This window comes from Hypanus sabinus, chromosome 14, assembly GCF_030144855.1.
Source record: "Hypanus sabinus isolate sHypSab1 chromosome 14, sHypSab1.hap1, whole genome shotgun sequence".
NCBI classification, from domain to species: Eukaryota; Metazoa; Chordata; class Chondrichthyes; order Myliobatiformes; family Dasyatidae; genus Hypanus; species Hypanus sabinus.
Window position 1 is genome coordinate 33,580,849 of NC_082719.1, and position 12,294 is coordinate 33,593,142.

Below are 12,294 nucleotides of genomic sequence, written 5' to 3' on the forward strand. Positions count from 1 at the left end.
ACATCAAGATTTTTGGAGTTGTGGACAGACTAAAGGACAGCAGATACAGATCAGTTAAAAGATATGGACTGGGAAGTGGCAGGTGGAGTTTATTCTGAGCAAGTATGAGGTGTTTCACTTTGGGAGGTCAAATGAAAGGAGAAAGTAGTTCATAGCAGACCCCTTAATAGTATTGAGGTACTGAGGGGTACTGGGGTCCAGGTCCATAGTTTATTTGAATAGTAGTAAAGAGGAGTACGGCATGCTAAAGAAGTCATGCTGCAGCTGTACAAAACATTAGCCAGACCGCACTTGGAGTATTGTGTGCAGTTCTAATTGCCCCATTATGGGAAGGATGTGGAGTGGGTGCAGAAGTGGTTTGCCAGATTGCTGCCTGTTTTAGAGGGTATGAGCCACAAGGAAAGGTTGCACAAACGTGGGTTGTTCTCTCTATGGCATCGGAGACTGTGGGACACCAGTTAGAGATTTTTTTAAATGAGAGGCATAGACAGGGTAGACAGTCATAATCTTTTCCCCAGCAAAAGAAGTCTAACACAGCACATGTTTTTGTGGGTTGGGGGGGGGGGTGAAATTTAAAGGTGATGTGATAGGCAATTTTATTTTAAATGCAGGGGGTGATAGGTGCCTGGAATAGGGTCCCTGGGGTAGCAGTGGAAACAGAAAGCTTGGTGGAGTTTAAGAGATAGGAAGGAGACTACAAAGGGAACAGAGGGGCATGAGAGATACACAGAAGGACATTTAGTACAAATCGGCATTGAGACTGGCACAACATCCTGAGCTGAATGGCCTGGCCAGTGATATATGTTCTATACTTCATAGAAATCTGGAAACCAAAACAGAAAATGATGATTATATTCAGCAAGTCAGGCAAGGAATAAGTTAATATTTTTATTAAAAACAGTAAATGCTGAAAATTCTCAGTGGGACATTTGTGAAGAACAAAACAGGGCTGACATTTCACTCTGATGACTTTTCCACAAGAAAAGCTCTGACAAAATATTATAGACCTGAAACATCAACTCTTGTTTGTCCATGTAGCTGGTGCCAGACCTACTGAATATTTCATGTTTTTCTGTTTTTATAAGGCATCAACATTTTCTTTGCTGGGAGAAAAATGAAAGCAGGACAAGAAACAATAATTCCTTATCAGAGTGAAAACAAGCATTTGAAACCCAATATATTTCTAAAAATAGGCACATGGGTTTTTGGTTCTATAGACAAGAATGCAAAAGTTCAATGAAGCAGTACTGCTCACTTTATAGAAAGCATCAGTTAACTTCCATAGATTCAATCACAAATTTGAAAATCTGACAGCAGTTTAAAAAAAGCCAATTTACCAAAGTACAACTTTGGGCACATCTTTATGAAGCAATGGAGATCTATCAAAGTAAATTCACAGCAAGAACTAGTAAAGAGAAATTGAAGTGATGAATTCTTTTTTTGATTTATGTGCTACATTATCAAAGATCAATTTTTTTTATTATTCCAATTTTGTCCTTAATCTAGATGTATGTACACCAAGGGAGTACACATTTATACAGGGCAGCCTGAGGATTTTGTAATCTGGATGACTGCAGAGGGAATGATGAATGTGGTCAGGCATTATGCTGGTTATTCAGTGCCATAAACTTCAGTAGCTTGGGACAAAATGACTTCCATAATAAAAGACTGACAACACAGATAAAGAATACAATTTGAAATGATTACAAATTTTATCCATTATTACTTATTCCAAATGTGTTGGCATGAGATTTAATGCATTCGTCAGTATTCCACAACAATACCTTGTATTTAGAAATGTTATTTTTAAGGATGCTGACTTCTTCCTGGATCTGCTTCAAATGCTCATGCAGATATCTAGACATAGAAAAAAATAAGATAGTTTTGCTTCTTTGCTCTATTATGTCAAAGCAGACTAGCCAGCTTCCAAAGTAGAGTGGTGCTAGAAAGTTTGTGAACCCTGTAGAATTTTCTCTATTTCTGCATAAATATGACCTGAAGTGTGATCAGATCTTCATGTAAGCCCAACAACTAGATAAAGAGAACCCAATTAAATAAATCACACAAAACATAATACTTGTTCATTTATTTATCGAAGAAACAATCAACTATTACATGTACTTGTTGGAAAAAGTATGTGAACCTTTGCTCTCAGGAACTGGTGTGACCGCGCCCCCCCCCCCCCCAACTTTTATAGCAATAACTTCAACCAAACACTTTCAGTAATTGTTGATTAGTCCTCCACATCGGCCATTCCTCCTTGCACAACTGCTTCAACTTTGGGATGTTGGTGGGATTCTTTGCATGATCTGCTTGCTTCAGGTCCTTCCACAACATTTCTATCAGATTAAGGTCAGGACATTGACTCACCCATTCCAAAACACAAATTTTCTTCTTTTTAAACCATTCTGTTGTTGATTTACTCTTGCCTTTCTAATTATTATCTTGTTGCATCATCCAATTTCTATTAAGCTTCAGGTAATGGACTGCTACCATGACATTCTCCTGTAAAATGTCTTGATACAATTTTGAATTCATTGTTCCCTCAGCGATTGCAAGCTGTCCAGGCCCTGAGGCAACGAAGCAGCCCCAAATCATGATGCTCTGTCCACCGTGCCTCACAGTTGGGATGAAGTTTTGGTGTTGGTGTGCAGTGCCCTTTTTCCAACAAAATTAGCAAAGTGCATTTCTGCCAGAAAGTTCAACTTCTGTCTCATCTGTCCACAGAACATTGTCCCAGAAGTATTGTAGAACATCCAGGTGGTCTTTTGCAAACTTGAGAAGTGCAGCAATGGGCCTCTTGGAGAGCAGTAGTTTTCTCTGTGAATATCATTCTTGTTCAGTGTTTTTCTTATCGTGGACACATGAACAGAGACTTCAGCAAAGTCTAGAGATTTATGCAGGTCTTTTGGTGTTAACCTTGGGTTCTTTTTCACCTGCTTCAGCATTGCATGCTGTGCTCTTGGTGTGACCTTTGCAGGACGCCCACTTCTAGGGAGAGTAGCTAAAGAACTGTGCTTCCTCCATTTATAGAGTCTCTTACTGTGGACTGATGAACACTCAGGTTTTTAGAAATACATTTGTAACCTTTTCCAGCTTCTCTACAATTCTTCTTCTAAGGTCTTCCTAAAGTTGTTTTGATTGAGGCATGGTGCACATAAACAGATCTTTCTTGAGAAGAGCAGGCTCTGACAGTAACCTGACTTTGTGTATTTTTTTATATATAGGGCAGGACGCCTCTACATCCCACACCTCCAATCTCATCTCATTGATTGGAACATCTGACTCCAAATAGCTTTCATAGAAGACATTACCCCAAAGGTTCACATACTTACTCCAACAAATAAGTGTTGGATCATTTTCTCAATAAGTAAATGAACAAGTATAATTTTTTTTGTGTTATTTATTTAATTGGGTTCTCTTTATCTAGTTTTAGGACTTAGGATGAAGATCTGATCACATTTTAGGTCATATTTATGCAGAAATAGAGAAAATTCTACAGGGACAACAAACTTTCTAGCACCAGTGTAGGCCTGAAGACAGCCACCATGAGGTCATTCATGTGAGGTTCTGCTTCTTTTGGAATTTCATCAATCTCTCATCAGAATAAGTGATACCATCCATACTTGTTTTTGTATCATTGGAACTGATACACTAAGTTTCACTCAGCATAATCAGCAGGGGTTTTTAGTTTTAATTGCTTTATCATCATGACCTGAACAAACAGATTAACTCCATCAGAGAGGCAGAAGTGAAGCCAAGTTCCTTTTCAGAGAGAGAAAGACATTTAAATAAGATCTATTACAGACAGACACCTATGAAAAAGATCTATCCTCAAGACAGATCTATATGCAAGATCTAACTCAGAGACAGACCCATAGATAATGATTACTGCATGAATTGACCTGTGGACTATTTTGAAGACAAGGCTACAAACTAGACTGTTTTCAAAACAAAATGGATCTCTTTTACAAAACTGACTTACAAGCACATTAGGAAACAGGGAGAGATGTGGGTCGATAGGTTACTTCAGTGGAGTTTTGTGGATAGAAACTAAGAGCTAAAAAGTCTTAAAACCTTTCCTTTTTGGTATACAATGGCTTATATTTGCCCCACAATGGAAGTTTACAAAGTGCCTTGCATAGCATCTTCTGACTATAGATTCCCTTCCTATTATATATCCAACAGCAATGCCTCCCCCCTTATTCTTCCTGAAGCTATATAATTATGATAGGGAAGTTATCTCTGAAACTCAGTTAAGTGAAACTAGCACTGTTTGATTCACACTGGAACTAATCCTGTTCAAAATCAGATGGGTGTAAAACTGCACTCATCTCAGGAAACTCACACTTTTGTTATTTAAGTATGACATTTATACTACAAAGCATCACTCACTGGCTGAAATATTCAAGTGGGACTAAAACTGTCAAAAGGAAGTCAAAAGAAAAATGAGTCTTATTGTGAGATGTGACCTTTTAAACAGAAAGAAAAAAATCAGGATTTAAAAATTAAGTTTAAAAATAGGACACTGGGCTTTTATCTTAGGTGTGAATGTAAATCCTTATATGAAACATAAGGTCTAGGACAACAGGGGAAGAGACTGACAATAGCCACTGCCATCTTCTTTTAGTAATTGGGTACTATGAGGTTCTTGGAAAGTTTCAAATATATTCTGTGTTCCCCCTGAGGACACTAGACACCCTAATCTTTGTGGGTGTGCACAAAGGACATTTAAGTCTAACAACTCAGTAATTTGCCTTTCTCTCCACAGAACAGGGGGTCATAACTTAACTTAGAAATTTTGTGCTAAAGTGGTCTATAAACATTGGTTAAAATGTCTCTAGTCAAGTAATGAAAATATGCCAATTAACCAGTACCACATATATAGATGTATTACCAGAAGAAAATTTAATTGTGGCTATTTAGATAATAGGACAATCTCAACCTGCACCATATTTTCTTATTGTATATTTAGCCTATTGAGGCATTCAGGTTAAATTAGCTTTATTTAAAGTTGTGTAAATTTAAATTCCAACATTAACTGCTACTGAGAGAATATATCAGACAGCTGCAAATGTCAATTTGCCCCTGATGGAATTTCCATTTCCATTTACAGTACTTGCTAGTGTACCTTGTTTGAATTTTATGATCCCATATCAGAACACCAAGGGATAAATGTAAATCACTAGGAGGATGGAATTAAATTTCAGGTGCTTCACTGTGCACGCCCCCATCACCAAAGATTTGATGCCTACTTCGGCAGTATATTAAAAATAATCTTCAGTGTGAAAATATGGAACAAAGAATATACTCCATGAGTGAGGAATATGCGACACCTTTCTCACAAATGAAGTAACTCTCCTTTGCTTCCCACTGCGTATTTATACAATGGATGCTTCTCTTTTAATTCCTTTTTAGAATGGACACAATTGCAGCACAGAGTGTGCCCTGATGGTTTTCTGTCGACTACATGTCCTGCCTTTTATTTTCTTCCAGAGGAGATGCCAAATGAAAATGCCTCTAAGTGCAGATGGCTTAATTGAGGGACCTGGATTAATCAGTGGTCTGTGCTAATCAGACTAGCTCTCAGTAAAGATAGTTTCAGAGATCTTAATATCCTAAGGAGAAAAAAAAGGAAAGGAGCTAATTTAACAGCTCGCATCAATATCCACTGGAAATTATGTCTACATGGTAAATTGATGAGGACAAGACTAGACTTGCCCGTAGTAATTTACATGTTAAGCTTCATATCCAGCACTCTGTGCCCAAACTCACAGGTGAAAAATGAACAGGAGACAAAGTGCCAACAGTGAGTGGATGTTACGCATCCATGTGCTAACAAGAGCCAGTCTCAGGAGAGGAAACAGTAAGTCAGAGAGTTGTTGTACAGGGAAAATGCGAGTTCTCTCATGCATTTATAATAATATATCATACATTTCTATTCCCTGACAATGACCACACACATATAGTATAAAGTAGTTGTCATTTCCTAGCCGCCAAAAGAATGAGACGAAAGAGAATGGCTCAGAATCACCTGTTCTCCATGCACAATGCATCAACATCAATTATACGGTTTTCATGTCCTCCAAGAATATGGTTAATCTCTTGATTTAGACGGTCAGATTTCTCCTGGTAAAAAGAGCGCTCAACCTTGACATCCTGGAGTTCATCCATTGCTGCTTGGTAGTCGTGATCCAACCGTTCAATCTGCAACAAAATAAAATTATTGGCAAATTACTCTTTACTTGAAGACAAAGTCATTTACCCAAAAATTTGCAAAAAGTTGTGTAAATAAATTTTAAATGGCAGACCTCTTCTAATAAAAGCATCCACCTTTAAAACTGAATAAGTTCTTACATGTCTGTATTCAACAATAATCTCCTTCAGCTGAAGTCCAGCTGCAAGACAGTGAGTTTGCATTTGAATGCATGTGGTCAGTTACATAAATAGGAAACTTTATTGGGATCCTGGTCTTCTAATTAGAAACACAGTGACTTGTCAGTAATATAGGTGGTACTGTGGCACAGCAGTTACCAATGCTTGATCATAGCTCTTGGGATCCAGGTTTTAATCCTAATCTTAGCTGCTCTCTGAGGGGAGCTTGTAGGTTCTTCCTGTGACCGTGTAGGCTAACATAATTTTCAGATTCATACAAAGATTCATTTAACACACGTACATTGAAAGACGCAATGAAATGTGAAATTTCTATCAGAAACCAACACCATCTAAGTGTCGTCACACATTCTGGTGCCCATGATGTTTGCAGAACACACAAGTAACAACAACAGTCACAAAACAACAACCGTGAAACAAGTCCCTTAACTCCCTCCCACCCTCAAGCACACATCTACGCACACACAAGTGGTCCCTGAACATCAGGACAGATTGTTTCTGAGCCTCCAGCAGACTCCTGGACTCACAGACACTAGGTGTCACTTCTGATCAACTTTTGGGTTTTGATCCTCAGTATTAACCCCAGAATTTGCCAGTGGCAGTGAACGTAGACCCTGAGCTCCATGCTCTGAACTCCGGACTCACTGATGATGGGACCTCAAACACTAAGCCTTGAACTCCATTCTCACTGATGTGTACCTAAGGGCTCACCAACCCTTGTGCCTCCTGCCCACAAGGAAGTCAGATCCCGGAATTTGCCATCAGCCTGATCACTGGGATTGGGGGGTAGTAAGTGGAAGCATCAGCCCTCGTCCTTATATCCTCGTCCTCAGATATCCTTCATTACACATCCACAATGCTGGTCTTTGAACGCAAAATGCAGACTGGAGGACTAGACTCCGGCCTGACCATTAATACCTCTACATCCCTGTCCCTAAACTGACCTCTAACTCCTCTTACTGTCTCCTAATCTTCCCTTTAAGCTAAGAAATAACTAAGTCTGAACAAATCCTCAACAGAGACTGTAGCTCCAGTCTGGAAGACCTTAAGCCCAGGTTTTTGCTAAATACTCTGGTTTAGTAAGCCACAATAAATTAGCCCTTCATCTATCTGGCAAAGGTACTACCACAGCGTAGAAGGGTTGAGATTCATCATGATAAAAGGACAGTGGCACATTTCCAATACAGAGTGGTGAGAAATTTGGAGGGGTCCATGCAGGTCATCACAGTTGCACATGCCGGGAGCCCTTGCACTTTGCATGTTTCAAAGGTACAATCAGAATACGCACGACAGGCAATTGCAGTTCCCCCACCAACACCCCTCTGCCCACAACTACCTCCATCCTCATCCTCTCAGCCATTAAAACAGTGATAAAGTAATGTAGAAGCGTAAAAAAAATTCAATGACAGAGTCACAAGAAAGAATAGCTGGCAAGAAATGACCATCACATTTACAATGTCATCCTCTTGGACTTCTGTGATCAGGAAGGTGTTTAAAATTGCTTAACACTAAAGAGTAAAGAGTAATGTTTATGAGCACCAAAAGAGTGGAGAGTAGGGAGAAGAGGAAACAAAAACGTTCTTAATTTTGGATACCCACATATACTCACAACCAGAGGAAATTACCAAGAGTTGGTTCTGAGACAATGTAAGGATCTGAAGTCAAAGGTTACAGCCTTGAACATTTTTCACTAGTATTGCAGTAGTTGATGGATAGAACTAGGCAATGGCAATATGGGTTTTCATGTAGGTTACATTACAATTCGGGCATTCTTATTGAAATTCAGTTTGTAATGGGGCACTTTTCTAGGACAGCATTAAAGAAGTCAGTCCCTAAGATAATGAAGGCAAGGAAGTTCAACGTGATGATGGGATTGGGAGACACAATGATAGAGTAGACATTGTCGTATAGGTGGAAAGTGCTCAGCTCAGATTCGAGCAAAACACTAAATCTATTGTGCACAATGTTTTTGTGAAGAAGACAAAATCATCAATGCAGAACACTGCCGACAGCCACTTACATTAAACATGTTTTGTTTTTGTAGGCAGTATTCTTCCAAAAGAACCTCATGGAACTTATGTCACTGGTGATAATTTTTTGTCCCTTTTTCCAATAATGCTTGCACTTCTGGGCACCTTTCCTTTCTCAATCCACATTCCCTACTGTGGTAACTTGTCCCTTTGCATCAACCAATACCACACAACCATCTTCTGCTCTACTTGCCTGCTGTTGCTCCCCACTCCACAACTTTCACCCTATGCAAAGATCCTACCTACCTTGCCAATGAACTTCATGTTCTCCATGTTCTTTTTAAGATTCTGCAATCCTTTGGATTGTTCAGGAGAGGGTATATTTTTAAACTGAATAATACCAATTGGCAGACAACCAGATTCCACAAAACTGCAGTGGATCTGATTTGGTGGCTCCATAAGGTCTGTTCACTTTTCATTGAACCACTCAACTGGAAAGACTCTATGTTGACTATTTAAGAATGAATACACAGGCTGGCCAGATCCATCACAGCAGTTACATTTGGTACACTGTTGTAGCATATATTTATGACTTGGACTGAAGTTGTGCAACTGCAAAGTTGGCAGAGAAAGATACAGATGCAAGCAGATTTTAGTGAAATCTACTGCACATTGAACCGTTTGATCCAGATTTTAATGCTGTAGAGTTGGTTTGAGAATAACAAAACTGGAAAATGGAGGGAGCAAAACTAAATATTAACCTTATGCCTACGTATTGAAGTACATGGGCACATGGGATGTTAAAAATTATTTTAACAGGTAATGACTAGTTGCTCTGGTAAAGACCAAGTTGCTAGGGGATGGTGAAGTAGGGAGGAAGGTAACAAGAGACTGGATAGTGGTACATTACGTTATTTACAGTAACAACATTGGACAGCATTCTGTTCTACACTGTGGTCTGCCGGGGCAGCAGGGGGAGAGCAGCTGATGGCAAGAAGATCGATGAGCTCGTCAGAAGGGCTGGTTCTGTTCTGCGGAGTGGAACTGGATTCCCTAGTGTTTGTGTCTGAGAGGAGGATGCTGCAGAAGCTACAGAGCATTATGGACAATCCCTCTCACCCCCTCCATGACATACAGGACAAACAGAGGAGCCCCTTTAGCAGCAGACTGATTCCACTGAGGTACACCACTGAACACCACAGGAGATCCCTTTTCCCTGTACCTATGAGACTCTACAACTCCTCCTCCTTAAGTATATGCTTTCATTGCAAATCTGTATTTTGCACTATTGCTTTTTAATACACATTTTGTATTTTCTTGTACCACAATTTTGTATCTTGAAGTATATATTTCAGACTGAGCAGCAATAATTTCCTTTGGGATAAATAAAGTTTTATCTTATCTTAACAGTGTAGTTTCTTTTCTTTTACCTGTTCATGTGTTTTTTCCAGCTGCTGAACAAGATCTTCACGTTCATGTGCAGGAAAATGGCGAGACCCAACTTCTTCATCACCTAAACGTTGTTTTGCAATAGTCATTCTTAGGAGCTCAAGGAAAAAGAAAATAGAGAATCATCACCTGCTTAAAAGCCCAATTCAATTTTCAGAGCTTAGAGCTCTTAGCAGCATTTCTGTGACTGTAGTCTGTATTTCAGTTAACTATTCATTTAAAACAAGCTAATAGCCTTGATCAGCAAAACCAGAGTTTTAGTCTGTGCAATACTTTGATTTTCAGAAGGATGATTACTGGTTACTTTACAACCTTTGATATTAATTGCTTGTAAAGATCAATAGTCTTCTAACCATATACTGATTTATGAACTTTCTAAAGTAGTTCACTGATGTAGTGTGCAAAAATTTAAAAAATCTTAATTTTGATATTTAGTCCAAAAGACCAAAAGATATAGGAGCAGAAGTAGGACATTTGGCCTGTCGAGTCTGCTCCACCATTCAATCATGGGCTGATTCAATTCTTCCAGTCATCCTGACTCCCCTACCTTCTCCCCATACCCTTTGATGCCCTGGCTAATCAAGAACCTATCTATCTCTGACTTAAATACACCCAATGACTTGGCCTCTACAGCCGCTCATGGCAACAAATTCCACAGATTTACCACCCTCTGACTAAAGTAATTTCTCCGTATCTCTGTTCTAAATGGACGTCCTTCAATCCTGAAGTCATGCCCTCGTCCTAGACTCCCCTACTATGGGAAATAACTTTGCCATATCTAATCTTAAAAGTTAAAGTCTGTCCCAAGCCTTATAGGTACATGAGGCCGGTGCTTATGCCAGTTTCCATGGCGTGAAGCAACTGAGAGTACGAGACTTTCCCCACCACCCCCCCCCCCCCCCCCGCCTGGATAGGATGCCAGACTATCACGAGGTTAACTCTCAGCATTTTGCCGGTACTTATTTTCAGCTGGGTGGACTGGAGCAATGTGTGATTAAGTGCCTTACTCAAGGACACAACACACTGCCTCAGCGGGGGCTCAAACTCACGACCTTCAGATCGCTAGTCCAATGCCTTCCACTTGGCCACACGTCACATATCTAATCTGTTCAGGCCTTATAACATTTGCAATGTTTCTATGAGATCCCCCTCATTCTCCTGAACTCCAGGGAATACAGCCCAAAAGCTGTCAGTCATTCCTCACACAGTAACCCTTTCACTCATTAGTAAGTACTTTCTCAGTATGTTAAATTGACAGAATAGAAATTAGTTTTTTCTTTACTCTATAAAACAGAAAAAGGGGATTATAAACTGTACAGCCTACCAGAAAGATTGGGAAAATTTAACTAACCCTTCTCCATGTTAAGCAGGCAAGGAATGGGTTACTGAATCTGTTAAACTTGTCTCCAACTTGATCCAGCCATCGTAGCACTTGAACCAGGAATGCAAGGTACTTCATCACAATATTTAAATGTGATACCTTTCTTGTGAATTTGGAAATCCTGCAGTCAGAATATTTTCAGAAGGCATTTGATAAGGTGCCACACATGAGGTTGCTTAACAAGATAAAGTCCTATGCTGTAACAGGAAGCATACTGCCATGGAAAGAGGAATGACTGACAGTCAGGACGCAGCAAGTGGGAATAAAGGGGGCCTCTTCTGATTGGCTTCCAGTGACAAGTGGTGTACATCAGGGGTCAGTATTGGGATCGCTACTTTTCACATTGTCTGTCAGTGACTTGGATAATGGAATTGATGGCTTTGTGGTAAAGTTCGTGGATGATACAAAGATGGATGGAGGGGTAGGTAGTGCGGAGGAAGCAATGTGATTGTGCAAAAATGTGGCAGATAGAATGCAGTGTTGGGAAATGTACGATAATGCGTATTGGTAAAAAGGAACAATAGTGTGGACTATCTAAATAGGGAGAAGGTGCAGAAGGACTTAGAATTCCTTGTGCAAGACTCCCAGAATGTTAACTTACAGGTTGAGACTGCAGTAAAGGTGGCAAATGCAATGTTGGCATTTACTTCAAGGGGAATAGAATATAACAGCAAGGAGATAATGCTGAGGCTTGATAAGACACTAGTCAAACCGCACTTGGGGTATTGTCAACAGTTTTGGGCCCCTTATCTCAGAAAGGATGTGTTGCTATTGCAGCAAGTCCAGAGGTGGTTCACAAGGATGATTTTGGGAATGAAGGGGTTAACACATGAGGAGTGTTTGGCAGCTTTGGGCCTGTACTCACTGGAATTTGGAAGAACGTGTGGGGATCTCATTGAAACTTCCCAAATGTTGAAAGGACTAGGTAGGGTGGATGTGGAGAGGATATTTCCTATGGTGGTGGTATTCAGAACTAGGTGGCCTACCCTCAAAATTGAGGGGGTGGCCCTTTAGAACAGAGGTAAGGAGGAATTTTTTTAGCCAGAGAGTAGTGAATCTCTGAAATGCTCTGCCACTGACTGTGGTGGAGGCCAAGTCCAT

The 12,294-nt window shown here is 40.0% G+C and overlaps 1 protein-coding gene across 3 annotated transcripts in view; it reads right to left on the reverse strand.

The window, feature by feature from the left end:
• LOC132404654 (coiled-coil domain-containing protein 149-like) overlaps window positions 1-12,294 on the reverse strand; it is a 79,249-nt gene that overhangs the window by 25,718 nt on the left and 41,237 nt on the right. For all 3 annotated transcript variants that reach the window (XM_059988966.1, XM_059988967.1, XM_059988968.1), the window contains exons 5-7: window positions 9,794-9,910; window positions 6,035-6,207; window positions 1,785-1,857 (exon numbers count right to left, since the gene is read on the reverse strand). In XM_059988966.1, coding sequence (XP_059844949.1) covers window positions 1,785-1,857; window positions 6,035-6,207; window positions 9,794-9,910 — 363 coding nt within the window. The remainder of the gene's footprint in view (window positions 1-1,784; window positions 1,858-6,034; window positions 6,208-9,793; window positions 9,911-12,294) is intronic.